Source organism: Notolabrus celidotus, chromosome 3 (genome assembly GCF_009762535.1).
Source record: "Notolabrus celidotus isolate fNotCel1 chromosome 3, fNotCel1.pri, whole genome shotgun sequence".
Classification (NCBI taxonomy): Eukaryota; Metazoa; Chordata; class Actinopteri; order Labriformes; family Labridae; genus Notolabrus; species Notolabrus celidotus.
Window position 1 is genome coordinate 10530868 of NC_048274.1, and position 27770 is coordinate 10558637.

The following is a 27770-nucleotide window of genomic DNA, read 5'->3' on the forward strand; positions in this document are numbered from 1 at the left end:
TTTTATACTGCTTCCCCAGCAGACTGCAGCATAGAAGAACACACTTGCCACCACAGACTGATAAAACATCTGCAGCATCTTTCTGCACTTTCGTACACATTCACACACTGATGAACAACAGCAGGAGCAATTTGGGGTTCAGTGTCTTGCTCAAGGACACTTCGGCATGTGACTGCCAGAGCTGGGATCGAACCACCAACCTTCCGATTGAAAGACGACCAACGCTACCCACTGAACCACAGCCGCCCCCAAATCAAAAATAAGTGCAGGCAAGAAAAAAAAAGAAAGCTGTCAATCGAAATAATCATGATTAATCACAGTAAAGGCAGTTTAATCAAAATTAACAAGTTTTAAAATCCTTGTATCGACTTTCAATTTTTTAAAACAACTCTACGGGCACGGATTTTGCCTAATGGTTAAGTTGCATGCCCAGATAGTGGGCAGGCCTGGTTCGATTCCAGCCTGCAGCCCCCTCCCTGCATGTCGGTCCCCCTCTCTCTCCCGGCTTCCTACACTATCCACTGTCCTCTCCTCTATCAATAAAGGTGTAAAAGCCCCAAATATAACTTTAAAAAACACAAAAAAAACAAATCTGCTTCATTGAAATGCAAAGAAAGCCTGCTGCAGCACAGTTCAAAGCATTTTGGGGTGGCAAATCAGATTTCAAGTGGGGCATAAGGCCCCCTTTCCACACCCTTGATTTGCCCCTGCTGCATAGCCAAAATTACCTCAGCCAATCCAAATCATTTTGTACACCTCTACCCATACAGAGGCACATATAACACAACACCATGGATGCAAGAACAATACAACTTAGACAGCTTTGTGTGCACTTTACAATTTGAGCTAGATGTTGACACATACTCCCATTTTGTGATAAATGTTAAGATATAATAATAAAGAATGATTTAACTGCGCTGAAAACGAAAATAAAAAAGACAGTCAGCTGCAGAGTGGTTCAATTTAGTAACATAGGATTATATTTATTACACCAAAAAGTGTGCACAACAATACAAAACGCACAGCAAAAATAGGCTGCAGATGACCAATAGTAATATAATCAGGTCTTTATGAGCAGTTTGTACCTTTTATCTTATAATTCAAACTCAAAACATAAATATAAATATAGCAAACATTTAGAGAATTTCATTTTTCAAAAATAGTGTCATTTCAAGAAAATATATAACTTTGAATAGAGACATATAACTTTGTATATTTCTCATAAAAGCTTTTTAATAATGATATTTGGTTGCCTTTGTGGGTATGGCGTCACATCCCTGAGGAGGATATATGGGAGTAGGACAGGTTTGTACAGTTTTAAGACATACAGACGAACAGACAGATAGATAGATAGATAGATAGATAGATAGATAGATAGATAGATAGATAGATAGATAGATAGATAGATAGATAGATAGATAGATAGATAGATAGATAGATAGATAGATAGATAGATAGATAGATAGATGGGTCTTTGCTTTTCTTTATGTGCTGTTCATTTTGCTTCTTCAGTGCTGAATGTTGATGTTTCAAAGTGATAGCTGCACAAAATAAATTACAATCTTATTAAATACAGTATATAGACATCATGAAGTGCTTCTTGGTATTGCACAGATAAATGTGAGCTTAGTTATTTAGATGATGCCTCCTGATCCAGCAGGGGTGAGCAGGGTCATGTTGCCGGGCAGATCAGGACAGGGCACGGCAGGATGATCAGCAGAATCAGCAGTCCCGAAATGAGACACAGAGGACTGTGGCTCAGAGCCAACCCCAGTGACTTCCCTACAGAGACACAGTGAAACCATCACAAATGTAGAGCCGTGCAAAGTATGATCCATCAGTCTTTAGATATCATAACACAAAACTCAACCATTAGCTGTTTCATTCTGCCTCACAACTGCTGTGACCAGGGAAGACAGGAAGCTCATCTAAATGTGGTTCACAAACATGATCAGGTTTAGTATCCAAAGACTGCTGTGAAATAAAGCTCCTACAAACTTAGGGATCCATCAGACACCAAGGCAATAACAATGCCCAGATTGTATCCTTATAGTGCTTCCAAATTTCACAACACTCACTACTCTGACCGCGTTTTGTGTAAATAGAATGAATTCAAATGAAAATACAAACAGGAAAAGTGTTTGTGTAAAATGTAGCCTTAAGTGCCAATAATCACCCAACATTATTGTGATTTTTTCCATTTATCTTATTATCTATCTTCTCTACAGGTACACATCATGCCACCAGCATATTGTTAAAATGTGACAATTATATGAGAAAATTCAAAGATGTTTGTCTGCATTATAATTTATCTTGATTTTTGAATATCCTGCTGAACCATAAAGAACACTACGGAGCCCCTAAAGTGACATGTGCAGAATTTTTTTTTTGGAAAGTATCTCATGCGCACGAGAAAGTATCTGGTGCACACGAGAAAGTATCTGGTGCGCACGAGAAAGTATTTGGTGCGCACGAGAAAGTATCTGGTGCGCACGAGAAAGTATCTGGTGCGCACGAGATACTTTCCAAAAAAAAAATTCTGCACATGTCACTTTAGGGGCTCCGTAGTACGCAAACAAGATTTTGACAGAAGAAAATATACGTTCTGGATGATTTCAGAGAAAAAACAAAACAAAAAACAAAACCATAAGTCACTAATCACTAAAGACTGCTGTGGAATATCACATACATTTGCAATACTCTGATTTCTGGTGCAATACCTCAATAACCATGTGAAATATTGTAATTTAATCCATAACCTAATTTATCATTAAATTCATCTGCTAAATGTGCACTCTGGCTTAGGCCGATTATTTATGTCTTTAAATAGTACTTTTATACTTCTTTGTACAGATAGTAAATTTACTTAGAGTCTTTATATTTAGGTTTCTATATTTATTGTCCGTACTGTCTTGTTGATAAGTACCAATCACCACATCAAATTTCTTGTGTGTGTGAGCTCACTTGGCGATAAAGCTTTCTTGATTCTTGATTCTTGAAGTGTTTCATCTTTGAAAAAATAAACCAAAGTCTTGAGTGATTTCCATGCATCATTCCTCAACAATATAGTTGCTTAAAAGATAAAGCACTTTGGATATCAACATGTAACGTATTGTTTACATTACGGTAAGAGCTTTAAGAGACATTTGCTCATGTCACCAGGTGAACTAAAATCTGTGTCAGAGATATTTGGTTAGCATACAAAATCATGCTTCTGCTCCTATATATTTATATCTGTCTCATAGCATATTCATACTCACCTCTCTGTATTTAGTACATGTGTATGTGTGTATTAATGTACAAATATATGCATGTACTGTGTATGCAAATATAGAAGTAGATGCATTTGTGTATGTAATGTTAAAATGTGTAGATGATGACTTACTTTTTAAATACTACACATTCTGTATTTGTCTGTTTTTTCTATCAATACTCGTTTTGCTCTTCTGTTAAGATGCTAAACTGCATTGCGTTGTTCAGTGCTTGTGCTTGTGCAATGACAGTTAAAAGTAATGTATGAATGTGATGCAGAGGAACACAGTTAGGGAATGAGCTTGATGACAACACAAAAATATCCCATTTGTTTTCAACCTTTAAGAAGCAGTTGTTATCATTATATGATTAACTGGTGTTTCTGTGCGTACTCATGTCCATCGGGGTATTCTCCTGACTTTTCTCCTTGTTTCATGTTTCTGAATTGAACCTATGTATTTGTAAATCACATGCTGCTGGTATATAGACAGCTGGAAGGTGATTACCTGTTGTTTCTGTTTGCTCCGGTCACTGTGTGTGCTCAGGCTTGAACGGATTTTTAGCCCGAAGGCGCCTGATCTAACATTTTCTTTTTGGATCTGTAGGTGTTTTACGGTGATATAAACTCCATGCCATGGAATTGATGTTGGACTAATGTAAGTTTTAGAGATGATTGTGTTGTTTGCCGTCTCATTTGTGTGATGTGTTTTACTTGTTATTATTTGTTTTATATTGGGCCCCCGACCAAATGCTTTTGGAAGCTTATCTGAGGCGTCCTTTTCATGTGTCTTAATTTTTATGCAGATGATTTGTTGGATTGGCGTTTTTTTCTTGACGTATGAAATCAAATCAAATCAAAATTGACACCTTTATCTTAAGTGATACCCCTCAGCTCAGGGGTGTGTCTCTGATCGGCAGTGACTCTGGTGTTAATGTTTACTGCAGTAATCACTCTCGTTCCTCCTCCACACAGGCACTCTACAGTTTGATTTAATGATGCTAACTTAAGCTTACCTTTTGTTTTGATTGCCTCCTAAAACATCTACACACATATACAGTACATCCTTTACTCGTGTACATCACACAACCCTGACTTTACTGATGTCCACACCTCATACTTTAAATATTTAATTTGGCAATTTTGTTTGTTTAAATAAAGCTTAGTTTGAACTTTTCACACGGTGGTGTCTGTCTTTCTGTTGTAACCTTGTGAGCCTGGTCATGACACCCATTACCAGAATACAACAAGAGACAACAAGAGTGACAAAGATTTTAGTGCTTCACCTCTGAAGTCCACAGGTCGTGCCTCCCAGGGTGTCAGCACCAGAGCAAGAGCTGTCCTCTGAACATCTGACATGGCAGACAGCTGCTCCTTGGTCACAGCAGATGCCTGCTCATAAAAGAACATGCTGATGTGTCTCTGGTTGAACACCACCTTCAAGAGATGAAAGTAACAGGAAAATAAAGGGACACAGAGTTAAAGAGAATAAATGAATAAACCAATATGCGCAAAGATGAACACATTTTGAACCCTGGTGATAGACTGTAATGATTGTGAATGTGAATTGAAAATGTTGTCATTTGAATGCTTAACTTACAGCAAACTTTTCAGCAGGTATCAATGAGATAGCCACAGGTTTGATTCCTTCAATTTGCTCTTTCACCAGGGCTGACATGGCCATGTCCGGGAGACCCGCTGTGAAAAGTTCAGAATGAGAATAAAAGAGTGAAGAAGGACAAACTGAGCCAAAAATACATCCAGAAATCCAAAAATGAGGGAGTGTCATTTACAGTTGTGAGCACATATGGGATTTGACAGATCCATACATGCTGGACTGACTTTTTTTTATTTCATTGCGACATGTGACATAATAGAAACTGCTACCTGCAAGAACTCCTATCTCAATGAACACATCAGTTCCCCATTGACTCATGGGTCCAAAAGCGAGGCTGTGACTCAGCAGCCCGACAAACGCCAGCAGCTGCTCCTCAGAGCATGCTAACCTCAGCTGACCCAGCCAGAGCACCGCCTTACTGCAGCCAGCAGGGAGAGACACAGCACCGAGAAGGAGGGAGGACAACTTATTATCACAGTGCAAAGTCAAACAATCAGACAGAATGTGCACATGAAATAGTTACATCTGCCCACCTGAACTCTACAGCATTGAACAGATTGATCTCTGTGGTTTTAGCTCCACAGACGATGTGTCCCATAGCCACCAGAGTACTGGAGTCAAGCTGGCTGGGACTTTGCTTTGTGGAGTTCAAGATGATGGTAAACAGTACAGCCAGCTGGGACAGAAACAAGAGTTATGATCCAGACATGAGTTTTCATCATACACCCATTACTCATGAGTGTAGGTGTGGTCTGGTTTAACACAGTCTGATACAACAGCCTTGCAAAATTCCCTACTCATGATGGTTTTATTATTTAGTGAGAGGTTGATTTAACTTCATGGCTCTTTTAAAGCTCTTGTATGTAATGCCTTTAAATCACATTGAGTAATACTGAAAGGTATAACCCTAACAAGGACGGACAAAGGATAAATAAAGAGGTTTGCTTCCAACTATTGGTCTCCTGGAAGAATGATGGATACCAATAAATGATACTCATTTGCCACTTGCCAAAAGTCTTAAAGGTTCCTCTCTCATATGACTGAATTGGGAAATTTAACTTTATGTAGGTCTCACTAAGCAGCTATAAACCTATGGGCTGCCTTTTGTAAAGTTGTGCACACTAAAAATAACAGCAACATTTTTCCACATTCAGCTCCAAAATGTCTTAAAACGTTGTGAATTTTTAAGTCACTTTTTTTAAATCACATTTACTGCCATATTTCTTTTTCACATTTATTTTTGTCAAGACAAATACATTTAAGACAAAATCACTGTTAAATCTAAATGCTAAATGTAAATATAATTGTTAAATATGAATGTTAAATATATATGTTCAATGTTAAATATAAATGTTAAATATTGGTATAAATTATAAATATAATGTTAAATATAAACATAAATGTTCAACGTTAAATATTGGTAGAAACGTTAAATATAAACATTAAATATAAATGTTTAATATTGGTATGAATGTTAAATATAAATGTTACATTTAATGTTAAATATAAACATCAATGTTCAATGTTAAATATAAATGTTTAATATTAATATAAATGTTAAATATAATGTTAGATATACATTTTTAAATATGAATAAATGTTACAGTAATATTAAATATAAACATTAATGTTCAACGTTGAATATAAATGTTAAATATAATGTAAAATGTTAAATACAAATGTCTTGAGATAACGTTTGTTGTGATTTGGCGCTATAAAGATTGATTGATTGATAGATATAAATGTCAAATATTGCTCTGTGATCCTAAATATTTAGCTAATATTCAAATTCACACTGCCGCCCAGCTGAAGTACTAAAGTAATAGCTTCATAAATTGATACAGATATCCCAACCATAGTCAGTCAGTACTGATTCTGCACATTGTGGAAACTCTTAATGGATAATATTTATATTTTTAGTGTGCACAGCTTTACAAACGGCGCCCCGGCACTTTAATGTAGATCAGGGTCGTCTTATATTCGCGCCAATATGGTGTGATGTAAACAAAAAGCTTTAAAATGTCAGATCTAGTCCTAAATTCCAATAATAGATAAACAGCTTCAACCAAAGCAGCTACCTGTCTGTTGTTCCAGGTACTGAGAGCACCCATAGCAGCAATGCTCCTTCGCTCAGTCAGTCTGAGGCTGCTCAGCTCTTCCATGGAGAGCTCAGTCGCTGTCCCACCCAGCTGAGCGATCACAGACTGGGAGAAGGTGGAAACTGGACCGTATATCTGTGCGGACACACACACACATGTTGCATCGAGTCACGCCACAAGAACCATGTGAAGATAGAGTAGAAATACAGGATGGAACCAGGACTACAGAGGAAGAAGTCCCCTTTCCAGACTTGAATCCCTCACTTCATAGAGGTGGTTACTTGGGCTTCAGATGACTCTCACCTGTTTGACTCTCTTCAGCACCTGGCTGCGCTGGTAGGATGCGAGAAACGGGTCCTGACCTATCAGCTCCAGACAGTTGGAGAAGGCTGATGGAGACATGCTAGTTAGACTGCTGGAGGTCCAGACAGAGGGAGCTGTTGTGTGCAGGATCTCACAGGTAGGAACCATTGGAGCCGCTGGTGAGGGATGCGGACACAAAAATCAGATCATGAGATTCTGTGAACTACTACCAGGGAAAAGCTTTCCTTTCAACCACAAATTGATGTTTAGCATTTAATTTTTACACTTCAAAGTCACTAAAGGGTTAATAAGTCAGAGATTTTATAAACCAACGGATGCTCACGTGATAAAGGATTTATTTTGAGGAAGCCCAGGAAAAACTGAAGAACAAACTGCTGCCTCTCAAAAACTTTCCTCCTCTCGATCTCATCCAAACAGTGGATCCCCACACCGCTGCGTTCCCACTGATGCTGGCTCATGAACAGCTTCTCTATACCCCCCACAGTCATTAGTGCCTGAAGCAACACACAAACACGCACACACATACAAACAAACACACACACATACACTGATGGTTTACTTTGCAGGAGAGACGGGAACTTCACCACCTGATCCTGACACCTGCAGGCGATGTGACACCTGAGGGTTTATTTACAGCCTTTGTTGGCCTAACCAGCCATGAGATCGAGTAACAATCCAAACACCTCAGTGTGGAATTCTGGACATCAGATGAATCTGTGAAAACGCAGACGTGGACTCACCAGAGAAATCTCCTGCAGTGTAGCCTCAGGCAGGAAGAAGAGGAAGCGGTCCACCTGATTAATTGTGGTTTTATTCCAGTTTTTGACTGGACTGAGGAAACAGAAGAAAACAACGTCATGCTCTTTCAACAGTTTTATGAAACCTTTCCTGTACATTTTTGACCATGTTTTGATATCATACATGACCCCCACCTGAAAATGTACAAAAGTGTATTGCATTCACATGACAAAAAAAAACAAAACACTGCCCTGTTTTTCTGAATTAACGAGCTAACCGGAGCCTCAGTTGCACTCCGTGAGGATCCAGTATTTTCAGCAATTATCTGATTGTCTCTTGAGTCACCACGTAGCCAGCTTGAATGCATTTCAGATGCACCGGCTAACATACTGTACAAAACCAATGACTGTGGAGCTTATCTGGAACTGTGAATATTACAGATGCATCGTCTTATATCCCTGAAGCATGACATATTTGATCAGCTGATCCTGGAGAAATGCTGCAACATGGAGCAGATCAGAACAGGCCTTACGTCCAAACAACTGAAAAGTCCTCAGGTGCTGAGCAAAGCTGACAAACTAATAATACCCTCCATGTTACTTACAGACACGAGTATCTCCCAATGTCTCAAACCCAAAGTAAATGAAACTGGATTAAACATTATGCGGTATGTCCATAAATCAGAAAAACAGAGCAGATTTTTTTTCTCATGTGAATGCAACATGCTTCCATAAAAATGAATAAAATAAAGAACTCACTTTTTGAAACTGTTCCAAATAAAACTTAAATTGTAAATTCTTACAAAGAAGATTTCATGCGGTGAGTTGTTTGCCTCAAATAACACAAAACACAGTCTTTGAATGTTTTTACACCGCATTTTGGGGATTGTTCTTTTGCATTTTACATTTTAATTTACCTTTTTGATACTCATATTTTGTGTTACTGTATAATACTTTGTTCAACAACGCAGAACAACCTTTTTGATTTCCTTGCCTCTAACATTGAAAACTTTAAACTGAGACGTTTGTTACCCAAAGGCTGCAGGATCTTGCAGGATGCGAGCCACAATGTCCATCTTGCTGCTGCTGTAGCAGAGCTCCTGGAGGGAATCCAGACTCTCAGTGAAGAAGCTGCGGTCCAGCTGAATGAAAACTTCATCCACCACAAACGTCGCCATGATGCCCAAAGAACGAAACTCCTCCTCAGTAAAAAACCCTGTGTACATGCCCTGCAGAGAAAGAGTCCACAAAATACTGGTCAAGCTGCAAGAATGACAAACAATCTATCGACTCAGAGTTTCATTAAGCTTCATTAAACTAGTTCTACTGACCTTCCTCTGAACCATTTTGTCTACCAGCAGCTCCTGTTTGGTTCTCGACAGCATGAGGAAGTGAAGAGGGTCGTTAATGATCATCCTCCTCAGGGTGTCCAACATATCTGTAGGAAACTTCTTAATGGTGCTCACCCTGCGAGCGAGAGAGACGACATGAGAAAAAACTCTTTACAGAATCTGTGAACAAAGACGTACATCTTATCTCTTTGCTGATCTTGGCCTGCAGCTGCATAAGTGTTGTTTCCTACCAAACAATCTCATACTGCTGTCTTATAACTGTCAAATGCATCACTCACCTTTCGTCTTTGTGAAAAAATCCTCACAAGAAAACATGTCAAAGGCAAATCCTCAAAGTTTCTAATATCTAATTCTTATTTTTTCATAGTAAGATGGCCATTTCCCTGCCGATTTGTATATATATATATGATAATAATGTAGAGGATTTGCATATTTAATGGACTGATTAATTAGAGATTGACTTAAATCACCCCAATATTAAAGTGTTAGCATTTTCATTACAAGGAAATGAGCACTCACGGCATGGAGAGAGCGATCTCAGCTCCCAGATCTTGCAGCAGCTCAGAGAAGAACTCAAAGTGGTACAGCTCCTCGATCACACACCTTTTCTGTCCAGAGGATCAATAACAAATGACAAAAGGTATATAGATAACCAAATTCATCACAAGAATAAAGACAGTACAAGGATCAGTCAAACCAAGTGTACCAGTGCTGTGTGAAGAGGACTGGGCTGCTGTCTGAGGAGGAACAGGATTCTTCTCACAGCAGAGGGGGATGAATCCAACCGAAAACGTTCCTGTAAGACCTTACAGCTCACACCCTGACCAACTGTTCCTAGATTCCTGGTTATACAGAGAGATGAGTGTCAAAACGTTTGTATAAAACACACAGACAGAAAAATATATTAAAGATTTTTAAAAAAGGCAGAGAATTCGTACTTACTGAAGATCTAGGCTGATGAGTTCTGGTCTAGTATCAAACATCTCTGTGGCAATAGCTTTGGCCTGAGGAGAAGATGTTAATGCTTTTTATTATTACAGTCTAGTTCTGTGTCGCTTTCTTTCACAGTCTGTGCATAGAAAAGAGCAATCTGATATGATGAGAGGGTTTGTTTCTCTGTTAGAAGTCCATTCATAGTGTCAGTGATGATGAAGCGTTGCTTTTGCTTCTTCACTTAATAATTTAACAGCTTATCAAGATACCGTCATACACACCTTATCATGACAACCTGAGGAAGCATTTCTAATTAGAGGAAGCACAAAGAGATCATAACACAAAGTACAAACCATGAAGCCTGTTTGTATGTTTGTGGGCATTTTCTTTCACTTTTGTCTCTTTTGATCAGCATCCATATCTGTGTCTCTTCTGCTTCACCTTTGTATATTAAAGAGTTCACAGTGCCGTATTACCCATCTAGAACACTACACTCCCAACATGCAGGTCTGCTCATCGTACCTAGAGACTCTAAAAATAGTATGGGAGGTCAAACTTTCAGCTATCAGGCACCTCTCCTTGGAATCATCTACCAGTCAGAGTCCGGGAGGCAGACACCCTCTCTACTTTTAAGAGCAGGCTTCAAACTTTCATTTTTTATAACGCTTATAGTTAGAGCTGGATCAGGCTTGGAGCAGCTCTTAGTTATGCTGCTATAAGCTTAGACTGCAGGGGAAGTGACACACTGGGGTCTCCTTTATTTGCCTGTCATGTACTTTAAGTCCCATTAAAGTTACTAACCATAGCTCTATCTGGAGTCCCTGAGCTCCCTTGTCTCGTAGGTTCCTCTGAGTCGTAGTCGGCCTGCTGCCGTGGACGTGCCAGACTCCCCCTTCTACATCTACTACTATCTGTCTCACCACGATCATCTCTCTCTCTCTCTTCATCTCCCTCTATCCCTCTCTCCAACTCGGTCTCAGCAGATGTGTGTCTAACTTGAGTCTGGTTCTGCTGGAGGTTTCTGCCTGTTAAAGGAAGTTTGTCCTTGCCACTGTAACTTGCTAAATGCTGCAAAGTGCTCTGCTCATGGTGGATTAAGATGAGATCAGACTGAGTCCTGTCTGTAAAATGGGACTGGATCTTATCCTGTCTTGATGTTGGGTCTTTGTTAATAATAGAACATTCTCTGACCTGCTCTGTTTGGAGAGACTCTTCACAAACATTTGTTGTGATTCGGTGCTATGTAAATAAAGATTGATACATTTTAAAAACTTCACCACATTTTATAGCAACATACGTGTTCTCAAAAGCAGAAAGACATGTTGATTCTTTAACAAACACAATTTAGCTGCCCCATGTTAACAAATACATGTTGGTATATGACACGCTGTTTGATACCTGCTGTGTGTTCCATGACTTTGTGGACACAGTGGGGATTTTGTCTACAAGCAGATGGGTCCTGGGTAGAATGCTGAGCAGAGGAGTGCAGTAGAGCAACGGCTTGACGATGTCCAACCAGCCCACCACCTCAGGGAAGCCCTGCTCAAAAAGGAAGAAAGCATCACTGTGAACAAGAGAGGGCTCATTCTTTTAAATGCATTTTGTACAGACACCAGTATTCAATGTAGCAGGAACTATCATATTACAATGTTTCTTTTATGTTGATTGTAGAATTTTGTACATTTCCTTCAATTTTCTTTCCAATTTTGTCAAAGAAACTGAAAATATTTAGATTAACAGAATTTGAATATTCAGAATCTTCATGCAAATCTCTATGTGCCTCCTCGCTGTTGGTGAGTTTGTGTTGTACCCAGAGCTTGGTGGCAAGAGCATTAGCTTGCGGTGGGCTGAGGTCCGGTGTGTATAGCATCATGGCAGGCAGAGATGACAGCAGCCTGTCAGAGGTGATGGTCAACAATGCCTCAGTCCTAAGACCCACGATGAGGGAGCCGATCCGCTGCAGCTGATCTGTTGAGGTCAGCTGTTCAGAGGGGAGGAAGATCTGGGGCTCAAGTCGTGAAAACACGGAGGACATTTCTAAATTAAATTAACACTGTAATATGTTTTAACAACAACTTACTGCATTACTTGTTGACAGCTTGTCTATGATGATGGAAGCCTGAAAAAATACAGGAAAACAGCAAATCAATTATAATACATTCCTTTTTAAGTGGTAATTTTGAAATACTGAAATGCCTTTCATAATGCCTGAAGTAATGGACCTGCCAAACTTTCTATAGGTTTGAATACAGATACCTCTCAAGGCTCACAGTGACAAACAAAGCCAGACAACAGCTGTGGAGCTGCAATGAAAGTAAAAGGCTTCAGCTCAGATGATAGCTGAGAGTAAAGTTAAGCTCAGGTCTTTACCTCATGAGCTATCTCACCTCAGGGATCAGTGTGCTGAAGACTGACTTGCCTGTCAGCTGTTCCTCAGGGCTACAAGCCCCACCAGCTGCCAGCAAACCAACCATGTGTAACAAACAGAGTCTAGCGAAAGGGATTAACTAATCTCTCTACTCAATGACACCTGAAGTTTGGTTTACACAAACGGATCAGCTCATTAGTTAACACACTGTTAATGTTGAATGTAAAATAAAAGGATGATTCCTAAAACATTAAATGTGCATCACAGGCTGAGTGCACTCCTCTACCTGTGCAGGGCTGAATGAAATCGAGCTGAGGGCTGGTAGAACGGGTTGCAGCTGGGACTGTGTGAGACCCTGCAGAAAGGGAACACCAAGCGAGGGCAGGAGATGTGCGAGCTCTGCGAGTCGATCGGAGCTCAGCAAGGACGGGTTCTTTAGTTCTGTGCTGTTCAGTAACAAACTGGAGACCTGGATGGAGGGTTCACAACAAACACAGGACAGCTCATATATTAGATACTCACCTTAAATTTAACAGTTGGATGAAAGTGGAGTTTTTTGTGCCTACCAGCTGACTGGGCAGACTCAGTCCCTCACGTGTGCAGTTCAGAACGATGTCCTGGATGATGCTGAAGACCTCAGTGTCTTTGTACACAAGGAGGTCCTCTGGGTCTGCCTGGCAGGACAGATTACCTAACCTGCAAATACAAACACTGTTTTAATCACAGCATGATAAACAGCTAGACATGTATTACATGGAAGGAAAGGTCAGTATGCAGATCATTTAACATATGAATTCTAGTAAGCTAGTACATTTATTTATGCTACCTTATACCTTATATTCTTATGGTTGAAATTTCTTCTTAAATATGTCTGCAAAATCAGAAAATCATCAACATAACTCATGCACAACACATGTTTGTAATATCAACTAATAGCAGTCCCCACAGAGAAACATATATGAATGTGGAGTCAGAGTCCTGAAAACAGTTTACACACACAGAGATGTCTGACTGTCATCTCCCACCTGGTGAAATCCTGAGCAGTCAGGTTCCTGTAGTTGCTCATGAGGCTGTGAGAGATGCATTTCTGCTTCAAAGGAGTGAGCGTGTTTCTCTGCAGCACGTCCAGACCGTCCAACAGCTACAAAGAAACAGAAAGTTACAATCAGAGTCAGTGACACCTATTACAGACTGGCTTTTTTGTGATTTCACCTTTGTAATTGCTTTTTATTTATATTAACATATTTTTCTTTTATTTAACTTATTAATTTGAATTTAGTTATTTAATTATTTATTGTTTTATTATTTCCTTTGTATTGCTTATTTTATTTATGTCATTTTACACATGAATTGGAATTTTATTATTAGATTATTTATGGCTTAATTATTTGTTTTTTTAATTGATAATTTTAATGTTCTTAATCTTTCTTATTCTACTTTCTCTGATGTGATGTCGTCTTCTTCTTAAAACCTTTTTATGGACATTTAATGCTTTTTTTTTTTAAAACCCTCTATATTAATAATTTATTTGTCTACTCTTTCATCTCTTTATTGTTTAATGTATTCATTCTTCTAAACCTTTTGCTTTGTACTATGTTTTCTGCATTGTTAGGATTTTCTGAACTCCTCCTGCCTGTTAAAGATTTATTCCGTCATCCTCCTGAATTCTGCCGTGCCTTGTTTGTCAAAGCACTTTGTAAACACTTGTTTTTAAAGGTACTATGTATATAAAAGTTATTGTTATATGATTATAACTCAGTGATGTTAAATACTTCCTTAAACATTTATTACATTAATTAAACACAGCAATTCCAAAAATGACAGAGTCTAACAAGCGATCACAAAGTGTAAGAAAAGAGATCACTAACCTGTCCTCACATCACAAAAATGCTGCACTGTATTCTTTCCAGGAACAGGAATACTTTCTATAAATGACTGCGTTCCACAAAATAATTAATAGTTACCCTATTAATCCACACTTTATATATGGAACTAGCCCTTGTAGCTTAGTTTAGCATAGTTAAAGCACCACAAAGGAGGGGAACAGCTAGCCTTGTTTTGTCCAAAGGTAACAAATATTTGTTCAAGCACCTTTAGAGCTGACAAGTGTACATGTTTCTGTTGTTTCTCTCTCTGAGCAACACAGAAAGACTAATGCACGCTTTTATAACTTGCAGGCGAGACTACTGCAATGCTCTCCTCACTGGTAAACAATAAACCAAGTGCAATTAATTCAGAATGCAACAGCACAAGTTTTAACAAAGACAAGAAGAACAGCACACCTTACGCCTATTTTAAAGTCTTTACACTCGCTGCCAATTTCTTTTCATGTTGATTTTAAAACTCTTTTACTAGTTCTTAAGGCGCTGCATGGCCTCGCATCAGAAAGTGTTTGAAACAGGAAGGCCCCTCAGATCCTCCGGCTCCTCTCTTTTAGCTGTTCCTCAGAGCAGAAGAGAAACTCTCAGTGACGCTGGTTTCAGCCACGACGCTCCGAGATGATGGAAAAGCCTGCAGGAGGATCTGAGCGGAGCTGGAGATATTGAGACTTTTGGATGTAACCTAAAAACGTGTCTGTGCGGTCTGGCTTTTGTGTAGGTTTTTTTAACAACTTCATATAATTTAGCATTTCAATGTCACTTTATATTTATTTTAATATTCTATTGTTTTATTTATTTTTAATCTATACAAATACTAATTGTTATTGCTATTTTATTTATCTGAGACTTTAATATTTACCTTTTTTTATTTTCTCAACTGTTTGGTTTTATTTTATTTACTTATTTCTTAAATATTTCCCTTTATTGTTTATTTCTATACATTTTATTGCCATTGTGTGCATTGGTCTCTACTTCTAAATCCATTTCTGTTTAATATTTAGTCACTATATATATATATATATATATATATATGTATATTATTTTTTTCAATCGCCGTAAAACACTTTGAATTGCATTTAATTTGTAAGAAAGGTGTTCTATAAATAAATCTTGATTGATTGATGTTACATCTTGTTTATCTAATCCACACAAAAACTAGACTGTATATAATATATTTCTAAACTTGCAATAAAAGCGGCAAATGAGCGAATTACCCAACATTCCCTGGAAGAATCCAGGGTTGAGAGTTAATGGCTCAGGTGGCTTTTATCTTATGATCATACATAAGTCATGAGTTCCTGTCTTTACTTATTGAACGTTAGCTACCAGCACATGATACAGGATGGTGCTGACAGCGAGAGAAGAGGCTGTCTGTGCTTTTTCACCAGTGGGTGACAGGTAGCTGTGCTGTGCCCGGAGGCTAACCGCACTGAAAGACGCTGGGCATCTCAGGTTGCCCAGCCAGGTGTCGGAGCTCAGAGGGCTGTTACCTGAGCAGGTGAGAGGTGTTGGAAGTTGTGGAAGGGCAGGTAAGCGATCAGGTTTCCGGTGTCCCTGATGAGTGACTGTTGACCTTTAGTGATGTCGGAGGGGGACATAACTTTGCTGTACCACAAACCAAAAGCTCGTCTCTGCTCCGGGGTCATGTGCTCCAAGTTCCTGTTGATGGTCTCTCTTCTACAGAAAATAAAATGCAACTATTAAAGATTTATTCAACCTTTTCAGTGAATGAGGGGTGCTGAATCACCGAATCATATGTACATGTATATCAAAAGATGAGGAGTTAAGTTGGCATTGAAAAACAGTTACAGTTTTGCTGTCAATTATTTGGAATATAACCAAAGATGTAATCCCCTGTCCTGTGTCAGGCTTTTCAGATGAGTGTTGCAGTGATTATGTGCTCACTGTTCAGCAGAGATTATCAAATTTGACATGAACATCTCTCATAAGCAGAAGACAAAAACAGAGCTGTAGTTATGTAACAGAGTCAAGACTTTTTTGTTGCTCTGTTCTATATTTAACGACTAATTTTTTAGCAGGCGGAAAATACCTACACGCCTCGTCAGCCCCCGCAAGAATGTAATCTAGTACGGGAACCAGTTTCTTTTACTTTCTATGTATAATGCATGCTTCTGATACCTCAGGGTGCAATGACACACCACTTCTCACACGTCTTACACCTGTGCTTTGTCCAGATAGAAGCACAGCATTTACAGGTAAGGAAACAGCACTATTGTGACAAATATAAATAAATCATGGAGTTTACTTAAAGCTCCACAGATACAGTACTTAGAAATAAGTGGTAATCACTTTGATTGTGAAAGGCTGTGATAGATATTTGGTACTGGGTGCAGTTCTACCAGCTTTAGGGGTGATCTTTTTGACATCTTTGAAGTGACTGCTATGTTAAAGGAACCCCTAAACATGAATTATTATTTCTAACTTGAATTTACAGAACACTTTATCAAACAAATCACACAGTTTGTCAAGACCAGATAAGGAATCTGCATGAAGGAAAGCCCTGCTACAGAAGAATAACTAATTTAAACTAAATCAGCTCACAATGAATTTAAGCAGCATCACAGATTAGACCATAGAGGCTTCGAAATGCAGGAATCAATTATCAATAATAAGCTGTCAAAAAGGGCGAACAAATTGTGTGGTTGGGATCAATACCACACTATCATCAACAATATGAATATACACTACCAGTGAAACGTTTGGAAACACCTTCTCATTCCAGGGATTGTATTTATTTAATTATTTGAAACACTAGATTATACTGAAGACATCAGAATATAAGTGAAATTATTTAATTAACAAAAAAAGTGTTTAACAAACCAGAATATGTTTTATATTTTAGATTCTGTAAAGTAGCCCCCTTTTTCCTTCATGACAGCTTTGCACACTCTTGGTATTCTCTCAGTCTGCTTCATGAAGTGATCTCCTGGAATGGTTTCTAATTAACATGAGCCTTGTCAAGAGTTCATTTGTAGAATGACTTGCCTTCTTAATGTGTTTGAGACCATCAGTTGTGTTGTTCAGAGGTAGGGTTAGTACACAATGGATAGCCCTATTTGACTACTGCTGTAATCCATATTATGGCCAAACCAGATTATTTCATATTTTTGATGTCTTCAGTATTAATCTACAATGTTGAAAATAATTAAAATAAATAAAAACTATTGAATGAGAAGGTGTGTCCAAACTTTTGACCGGTAGTGTAATAACAATGAAAATGAAGTCTATAAAATGACGAGCTGACACCGTCACTTACACGTTGATGTTGTTCTGCAGTGGAGGCAAAGCTTGGATGTCAGCAGGTGTAGCTGCAGCCAGCAGAGGAGCCAGCTCAGAGAACAGACTACCATCTTTTACCAGGTGTGTCTGGAACAGTACTGACACCATGGTGGACAGGTATCCATCAGGTAACTGGAAAAAAGAAAAAATACAAATTCTGCATGAACAGAATATCATTATTTCATAATATCTAATGAATATCAAGAATCAGGAAACGTTTGGTCGATGTGATCGGTATGGGTTTTATTCACCTGCAGGGTATCCTTGTTTCTGCTATAATACTGGAGGATCAGTCTGACGGTGGTACTGTGAGCTGTACTCAGCACTGACCTCAGTCTGTTCAGTGGTATACTGAAGAACTCCTGGATACATAAAGAATGAGAAATATAAGTTATAATGAAAAACAGGAAATGAAAGTTGTGAAAGAATTTTGGTTCATCCTTAGGGGCATGATCTGTGTAGTCACCTGCATTTCAATAATTTTACTGTTGTTAAAAGATGTTCCTTAACCTTAACCTTAAATAGTATGGGAGGTCGAGCCTTCAGCTATCAGGAACCTCTCCTTTGGAATCATCTACCAGTCAGGGTCCAGGAGGCAGACACCCTCTCTACTTTTAAGAGTAGGCTTCAAACGTTCCTTTTTGAAAAAAGCTTATAGTAAGAGCTGGCTCAGGCTCGGACCAAGCTTTTAGTTTTGCTGATATAGTCTAAGACTCCTGGGGAACTTACACGGTGGGATCCTATCCCTCTCCTCTGTCTGCGCCTATCACTTACTTTAACGCTTCCTGTCCCATTAAAGTTACTAACCATAGACCTTTCTGGAATCCCTGAGCTCCCTTGTCTCGTAGGTTGTTCTGGATCTCTGCTGTAGTCTAACATGAGTCTGGTCCTGCTGGAGGTTTCTGCCTGTTAAAGGAAGTTTGTCCTTGCCACTGTAACTTGCTAAATGCTGCAAAGTGCTCTGCTCATGGTGGATTAAGATGAGATCAGACTGAGTCCTGTCTGTAAGATGGGACTGGATCTGATCCTGTCTTGATGTTGGGTAATCATAAGACCAACAGAGTCGATAAGATTCAAGCTCTGGGGAACATAAGTGTCTTAAAAATACTTCAAGAAAATCTATCCAGTATGTTTTTTTAATGGTTTGGTATAACTCACCTTAATGACAGAGGATTCAACGCTGGTCACGTCTCTTGCTGTCTGCATCAAGCTGGTTAACACTCTCTACAAAAAGGAAACACACACAGGGATTTAGCAGCGTTTACACAGGTCCTAATGGTATCATATGATCTGTGAGAGGCCACAATACTGTGATTGTTAAATCAAGTGTAAGCCTGTAGAGATTACACCTTGCAGAGGAGATTCATTATGTCACTATCGATGACAGGAGTGTAACTGTACACCAGCGGTGAGTGGGTCCTACTCTGCAGGTCCGCTTCCATGCAATGACACTAATAGTAACTGATCTGGATGAATAATTGGAAAAACGGTGAAGTCGATGAACAGTTCTTCGCAGAAACAGATTGAGCCTTTATGAATAAAAGATGAAGGAGGATTTCAGAATATTAGACTGATTTTTCCCACAGGTAGGTTTGCAAGAGCAGGATGAAACCGAGTTATCCAGAGCACAATTCTGCTCACTCATCAAGAACAAGAAGTGTGAAAAATATGAAGTAGGAATGGAGGAAAGTATCGGGGTACATTTACTCGACATCTCCACAACTTGTACCTGAGTAAAAGTATGTGCTTGTACAAAACATACACAATGCAATACAAAGAGTTTGAATATCTATCTCTTGATTTGCAAATCCTTGTCCAACGTCAATTGCTTCTCACAAATTAACGCATCAGTAACAACAACAAGACTTATTAGTATAACACTAACAGGTAAGTTGTAAATGCAGTTGTGTTAAAGGATCTGAGAACTTACCCCAAAGCACTGCAGCAAGACTCCCTTTTTGTCAAAGTTGTTTTCCGTCTCTAGAAAGCGAACCACAGATGCCAACACACTCAGTCTTATGTTCTCTGTGACATGCAGAGAGCTGTTCTGGACCTCCTCCAGAGCCAACAGGAACACTACGGTGGTGCTGACTGCCTGCTCCAACACTGTGGCCACAGGTGGAGCCAGCAGATCCCCCACCCTGGACCTCAGACTCTCCACCCAGCAGCGCACCATCATCTGTAGGGCCATATTCTGGCTGGCCCCCGGCTGGCATGCAGAGGTGAGGTCAACTGAGCAGCTCCAGTTGAACCGACTCACCAGGTCTCTGGCAAGACAGAGGTCAGGCTCTGGACTGGAGCTGTTGTTGTTGTTGTTGTTGGTTGTGTAGTTGGTGTAGGTGGTACACATGCTGCTCACCCAGCTGCTGGAAGGCTCCTGGGAGAGCAGGAAGAGAAGCCCAGCATCAGGGCAGATAGAGGAGATGAAGTTGGTCTGATCGTGCTCCCAGCAGAGGGTGAGCAGAGCTACGTCAGGAAGAGAAAGGCTCCAGCTGGAGTACAGGCACTGCCCTGCAGGGTTGAATCCAGGCAGGCCTCCTCCCTGACTCCCGTCTCCACCAGGAGGGACCCCTGAGTCTGTATGATTGGCACAGTGCTGTAGTAACCAGGTGTTGTCCTCATTGGCCAGTAGGTTCTTGAGGACTGTTTCATTGGAGCAGACTTTATAGGTGAAGTTACGTGGGTCGCTCTCAGAACAGAGAGCGAGCTCGGTCATGTCAACGATGATGGGGCGGGTCCACTCTGAATACTTGCACACCTAAAGAACAGATTATCAGTCCCACATTAGAATAAAATAATTTGGCACAACATTTCATATTTTTTGCACAAAGGATTGACAAGAACATATTGCTAAGAGTTCCATGAGGAGAAACTTGCTGCAAATTCAAAAACAAATGCAAAAGAAATATGACAGAAAATAGACACTGTGCTCTAGTGACCTGAGAATTACCTTTTTAATCAGGCTTTTAATTTGGAGTCATTTATTTTTAGTACTGGACTGCATTATTATAAAAAATGTTTTAAAGCACATTTATTCATCTTATTTTGATGTACTTATTTAATTCTAAATTTTTACCTTTACTAAACCACATGAAAACCCATTGAGAGCAAGACCTTTATTTATTTATTTATTTATTTATGTATTTAATTTATCTTAACTTTTTAACAACAACTGATTTTTAATTTTGCTTTCTAATCTTACTTATTTTACTAATTTTACTGTATTGATTTTTTTTATTTTGAAAATATTTTTCTATAATTATGTCTTCTATTATTTTACCCATCTCTATTGTTTTCTGTCTCTCTGTTCTTTTGTGAAGCACTTTGGCCTGCATGCCTGTATGCATGAAAGGTGCTATATATAAAAAAAGTTGGGTTAAGCAGTGACGTCTATTTTTTGTGGACTTAGCACCCCGTACCTTTTTTTGCATGTGTCGTGATTGTTTGTCTTTGACTTTGCATTAAAATAATATTTACAGTGGTTGCTATCTGTGCATGTATTTTGGTATTTAGTGTTATTTTTTTTTGCACAGCACATATCTCTTTTTGCATTCGTTTGGATTTCGAATCTTCATAATTTTTGGAAGTCCTTTGAGCACGTTTGCTCTTGCTGTTACAGAAAGTGACTAACCTGTGGCTGCACAGCAATGTCTTCCATTTCCTTGTCTTCGCAGACAGACTTCAGCCATTCGTTCTGAGGGTTTTCTAACAGCTTCTTAAACAATGACGCTATGCAGCAGACATTCTTCTGGAAAGCCAGCTGATCGTGCTGCCAACAGATGCCAATCACAGAGTCGTCAACATGTCGGTTCTCCCACGTGTGGTAGTCACACCAGCTGGCGATGCTGAAGGGCTGAGTCGGCTCAGGAGGTACCGCATTTAGAGAAGCGACGCAGTGATCCTCAAGCCAGGCGTTTTCCTCATTGAGCAGGAGGCTGTTTAGAAAAGTTTTGTTAGAGCAAACTTCTTCGGTGAAACCAATGTGATCTAAACTGATGCACTCTGACAAAACATCTATGGTAATTTGTGTCAGATCATGCCACTCTGAGTAACGGCAGGACTCTGACATCAATGAATCCACATCAGGGAAAGGTGGCCGAAAGGGCATGGCGGTGCAGTTAGGCATGAACCGTCCATTTTCAGGGTTGGAGAATATCAGCATGAAGAACCCAGTGTGCTCACAGGTGAGTGCAGTGAGTCGGACACCATCCAAAATCATGCAGAACTCCAGTAAGGGCGGGGTCACAGGGACCGAAGGCTGCTCCATCCACTGCTCATAGACACAGAACTGACTCACCAGGTACCCTGAGTCTGCAGAGGAGTTAGCACAGTACCCATACAGCCAGCTGTTCATCTGGTCTGTCAGCAGTTTCCTCATCAGCAGAGCATTGTCACACACCTGCTTCACAAACTCCTCACGTTCGTTATCACTGCACAGCGACACAAGCACGGCGTCCACCACCTCGTTTTCTAACCAGCTGTTGTAGTTACAGGCCAGCAGTTTGAGGTTGAAGGCTTCTCTGGCTATTCGAGGAGGTGCAGCCTGAGGAGGGGGGGCAGTCTCAGAGGGAGGGGTGAATGCAGGCGGAGGCTGTGTGCAGTCAGATGACCTGCTAAGGAGCAGTGACATCAATGCTTGAATTACATAACACATGTTGCTCCACACCTGCTCTATCTGGTCAGCACTGAGAGCGCTCAGTTCCCGGCAGAAGATGGGCACAGATGTTGAGGATGCCACCCTGGAGCCTGTGAGGATGTCGGCACACAGTGTTTCATTGAGCCTGGCCAGATTGTGGCGATCACACTTTAGCAGGATGTCGTGGTGGATATCTGTGTCGTCCTTTGCCTTGGAGGTACTGCGCTGGAAAGGGACACTAGAAGGATTTGTGCATTCTGGTCCTGGACACAAAGGCTGATCAGGAGCCAGGAAGATATCCAGGAAGATGTCAATGATGGAGGCACCAAAGGACCAGCTCACATTGTTGTTAATTCCCCTAAAAGGACACAGTAAAAAGACCAGCTCTCAGTTATGCTGCTATAGGCTTAGACTGCAGGGGGAACTGACACACTGGGATCCTGTCTCTCCCCCTCTCTCTCCCTGTCCCATTAAAGGTACTAACTATAGACCTTTTTAGAGACCCTGAGCTCCCTTGTCTTGTAGGTTCCTCTGAGTCATAGACGGTCTGCTGCTGTGGACGGGCCAGACTCCAGCTGCTACAACTACTACTATCTGTCTCACCTCTATCCTCTCTCTGTCTTCATCTCTTGAACAAGGTCTCAGCAGATGTGTGTCTAACATGAGTCTGGTCCTGCTGGAGGTTTCTGCCTGTTAAAGGAAGTTTGTCCTTGCCACTGTAACTTGCTAAATGCTGCAAAGTGCTCTGCTCATGGTGGATTAAGTTGAGATCAGACTGAGTCCTGTCTGTAAGGTGGGACTGTATCTTATCCTGTCTGGATGTTGGGTCTTTGTTAATAATAGAACATAGAGTATGGTCTAGACCTGCTCTGTTTGGAAAGAGTCTTCAGATCACATTTGTTGGGATTTGGTACTATACAAATAAAGATTGATTGATATATCACTGATGACTTACCACATAATGAGCTGCTTGAGATCTCCTGCAAAACAAGAAAACAAAACGTAGAGTAAAGAATTTGTAATGCATATGTATATGGAACTATACTCATATGTTTATAAAAGATGATGGTTTTACCTTGATCACAGGTCTCTTTCCCTTCTAAAGACGGTATCCTGATACCAAACTGCAGAGCTATTCTGATATAGTCCATAGGTGCTTGGAGTAAAGTTGCCATGAAGCCTGACACATAAGTCACAGCTGCATCTGCGATCCCTTTCACAGCACCCATCAAATTCTCAGAGAGCGGGAAACTATGCAGTATATTAATCAACATGTTCTGAAAACCATCTAATCCTGCTGATGAAGAGTCCCCGACCCGGAGGTAAGCATTAAAGAAGCTGGGTGATCCTCCATCATGATTCAGAGGGGTGCAGGTCTCTGAGCGCAGAGACGACACAAGGTTCAGCAGCGGTTTTCCTAACTCCAGAGACACTGTCTTTGTTAGCTCTGCCTCCAGGCCGCAATCCTGTCTGCCGGACAGAATACACACGAAGGTTTTGGGAAGGTCGTCTATAAATCTGTCTCTCAGCAGAGGTTGAAAGACAGCGTACAAGTCACTCACGGCACGGTAATATGCATTCAAGTCCAAACCTCCGACTGAGTATGAGGAGCTGAAGCTGCGTGTGATTGTGCTTTCAGCAGACAGAGCGTGGATTTCATCAATGACTTTCTGGATATCTTCCTTTATGTTGGAGGCCACGTCATCAGGAGTCTTGTCAGTCTTTCTTTGGATCAATTTGGGTTGTGAGAACACTTGTTTGGCATCACATAAGATCCCTGTAATAAATAAAACAAACAACAAATGAAACAGGCTATTTACTATTAAAAATTCTAATAGAGTTTTGCACAAAGGAGCACCTGAAGCATTAAGTCTTAAAACAAGAATGTCATGTGGCATAATTTTAATCAAATTTTAATTTATTTTATTCTATCTTATTGTATTATATATTTGCACTGTGTTTATGTATTTTAGTATTGTATTTTATGTTATGTTTGTCATCTGTGCTGCTTTTTAATCTGTACAGCACTTTGGTCAACCCCGGTTGTTTTAAAAATGCTCCATAGGCGTTTCTAGCCCATTTTTGGGGGTGCTGAAGCAACCCTATATTTAGTCACAGCACCCCTAAAATTTGAGAGTTTTTATTTTTATTTTTACTGTATGTCCTTTTTAACAAGCTAGAAAAGTTTCAAACCCATACAGTACTTGGTTGAAATGTAATATCTTAACAACAAAAATACAGCAGCATCAGGAAGAACCAGGTAAGAAAACAAACAGAGAATAGTGGCACCCAAAACTTATCAAATGATATAATACAGACAAGAAGGAAAAATGCAGAGAAAAACATTGAAAAAGTAAATTTATGTTAATGTGTTTTACATGTTGTGCATTGCATTTCAAATGAAAGTCCAAAAAATAACTCCAATGTCAACTTTTGGTATTTTATGTACTCACTATAGGGGACTAGTTTACTCCAGAAACATACATACTGTTTATGTATATGTTGAGGAGTTGCTGTATCAACATGAGTTGTATTTCCACAGAAACTAGGCTTACCATATGTTTCTTTTATGATTCAAATCCATGTATCTTTTGCTGTGGCTCAGCATTTAAATAACTTTTATCAGATTTGATGGTTTAGTCACAGACTTTCCCAAAAAGTGTTAGACTTTTCTTTCACAAATGTGGGAATGAAATTGCATTAAAACGTACAAAACTGAAATGTATCTTGCCCGGCCGGGCAGCTCTCTGAGTGCTCTGCAGATCTAAACATCTGATCCTAGAATCACCCCTGACATGCTCTATTAATAAAGCTGGAGTTATGTTGAGTTTTCTATGGGACACTGTTTGTAAAGTTGTGCACACTAAAAATAAGAGCAACATTTCTCAAAATTTAGCTCCAAAACGTCATCAAAATGTAGAGTGCATTTTTAAAAGTCACATTTTTTATCACATTTAGAGGAATATTTGTGATCTTCTTCACATTTAATTTTGTTGTGAAAAATATACTAAGTTAAAATAATTGCTCAATCTAAATATAAATGTTAAATGTAAATCTAAATGTTAAATGTAAGTATAAATATTAAATCTAAATCTTAAATATAAATGTTAAATGTTAATCTAAATATTAAATCTAAATATACATCTTAAATCTAAATCTAAATGTTAAATCTAAATCTAAATCTAAATGTTAAATCTAACAATTATTTTAACTTAATTTATTTTTCACAACAAAATTAAATGTGAAGAAGATTACAAAAATTCCTCTAAATGTGATTAAAAAAAAGTGACTTTTAAAAATGCACTCTACATTTTTATGACGTTTGGAGCTAAATTTGGAGAAATGTTGCTGTTATTTTCAGTGTGCACAACTTTACAAACGGCACCCCATAGTTTTCTCTTCAAACTTAACATATTAATTGTAAAATGTATGTAGTACTACATTGTTTTTTTTTTGCTAATAAATTATGTCAGACTTCATACTTACCAAATATGATGCACATGATGCTTAGAGCTGCTGTCGACTGCATTTTAAGTGTCTTCATTTAAATCCGAGCAAGTTAAACCTCCAGATAATAAAATAAAAATAACAAATCCTCTTTGTTTTTATCCTTTTGATGTAGTAAAGATGTTCAGCTGAGGCAGGAGAACCGGACCGAGAACAGGCTTCATAACTGTGAACTGAACAGAGTCCGTCTTCACGTCCATCCTTCAAGCTCCATCTTTGCCCAGCAGGTTGGGGGGTGATGATCCCTCTTACGTCACTGCGCTCCACCTGCAGGAACTCTACACCTGGTCTGCAGCAGCGTAATTAAGGACAGCGGTAAAGGGGAAAAAGTAGGTGCGAAATGAGGGCTGTGAAACGCAGAAGGGATTTCGGCAACAAGCCCGACCGTCGCTGCTGAATTATTGACGGAGTGTGTTGATTAACTCCTGAGCGTGAAACCCGAGTCCCGCACCAGGAGCCAGAAGACAGCAGACAGACTGCAGGAGGATTTACACGACATCTGCTGCAAACACTACACACCTTATTATAGCGCCTGATAGAGCTGAGAGGGGGTTTAATCAGACTGGACAGAGGAATTCATTCAACCAATAACCTTTAAAAAACAGCACACATTTATCAATTTACTTCCAAACTTGGCCAAATTAAAAGATTAAATCAAACATTATCTTTAATTTTTAAAAAGCATGAATTTAACACCTCACCTGAAAATAACCTGAAATGAAGGAATGCTGCTTTTTAAAGTCTCAATAACATAATTTTAGAGCTGCAGTGTAACATCTCACACAATGACTTCTCTAAACTGGATTCACAACACAAAGAATGATCTAATCTAGATAATTAAGAGATAAGAGAGCCCTTCACTCGTCCCACAACGGGGAAATTTAAGTGTCACAGTAACAAAGTAGACAGTGCAAAAGAAATATATAAAGCAAACAAGAGCCTATAAAGTAACAATTATTAAAAAGTTATTAGCAATTAAAATTAAAATTAAAGAGGTGAAAAATTAGCATATCTTACACACACATACACACATACAGTATATATATATATATATATACACACACATACACACATATATATATACATTATTGGTTATAGAGTCTGACCACTGCAGGAAGAAAAGACCTGTGGTATCTCTCCATGAGACACCGCGGGTGAAGAAGTCTGTCACTTATATATTACTTATATACTTATATAGTATACTTTTTATCCCGACTCTGCAGCTGCAACTAAAGACTTCTTTCAAGACATTCATATTACACACGTCCATGACAGAGGAATGGATATCTGTGTGTTCGATAATGTCTTCATTTAACCCGTAAAGAGTCTGATTTTAATGTCACGACAACAAGGCAGTGAGGCGAAAACTCAAAGTGCAAAAAAACGTTAAGTTTGTTAAAAAGGTCATTATGCCCATTGGTACTCATCGGTAAGTGGAGTAATTTGAGACTATTGCGAAATCTCTGCGATTTCAAATGCCTTTGTATCAAGCAATGTTATTATTCCCCTTGTTCCCGTTATGACGGACCAATCATAGCTAATCTCCAGGAAATGTGGTTGGGGAGGATAGTGTTGACATTCGTATTCCCTCTCTATGAACAGATGTTTACTCTGCGATTACCAACAGCAGCTTTAATTTTTATTCTGAAATACTAATGGAGAAAGTTAAACAAAGATGAATTATCTTTTATAACTTTCTGTTTTGTCCAAATTAAATACTTAAAGCTGCTGTTGGTAGTCCTTGAATAAACATCAGTTCAGGGAGA

At 39.3% G+C, this 27770-nt stretch overlaps 1 protein-coding gene across 1 annotated transcript; it reads right to left on the bottom strand.

Moving 5' to 3' along the window:
* Positions 1-957: 957 nt before the first annotated feature.
* On the bottom strand, positions 958-26055 carry strc1 (stereocilin 1). Its single transcript, XM_034679583.1, has 29 exons — positions 25984-26055; positions 23573-24274; positions 23453-23477; positions 21493-22855; positions 19792-20619; positions 19020-19085; positions 18113-18223; positions 17839-17993; positions 16052-16238; positions 13707-13822; positions 13248-13377; positions 12968-13150; positions 12394-12432; positions 12124-12294; positions 11712-11852; positions 10323-10384; positions 10087-10222; positions 9900-9988; positions 9360-9495; positions 9061-9257; positions 8032-8122; positions 7614-7785; positions 7271-7446; positions 6947-7102; positions 5402-5544; positions 5138-5286; positions 4851-4948; positions 4537-4687; positions 958-1782 (listed from the first exon to the last, which is right to left on the bottom strand). The coding sequence occupies exons 1-29, from the start codon at positions 26039-26041 to the stop codon at positions 1673-1675; spliced, it is 6141 nt and encodes a 2046-aa protein (XP_034535474.1). The 5' UTR covers positions 26042-26055; the 3' UTR covers positions 958-1672.
* Between the last annotated feature and the right edge of the window lie 1715 nt (positions 26056-27770).

Excerpts from the sequence above, each read along its gene's own strand:
- strc1 (XM_034679583.1), bottom strand. The coding sequence starts at position 26,041 with ATGAAGACACTTAAAATGCAGTCGACAGCAGCTCTAAGCATCATGTGC. Across the intron at positions 18,224-19,019 it reads TTGAATCCTCTGTCATTAAG|GAGTTCTTCAGTATACCACT; the intron begins GTGAGTTATACC and ends TTATGTATCCAG. Across the intron at positions 5,545-6,946 it reads GTACCTGGAACAACAGACAG|CTGGCTGTACTGTTTACCAT; the intron begins GTAGCTGCTTTG and ends TTTCTGTCCCAG.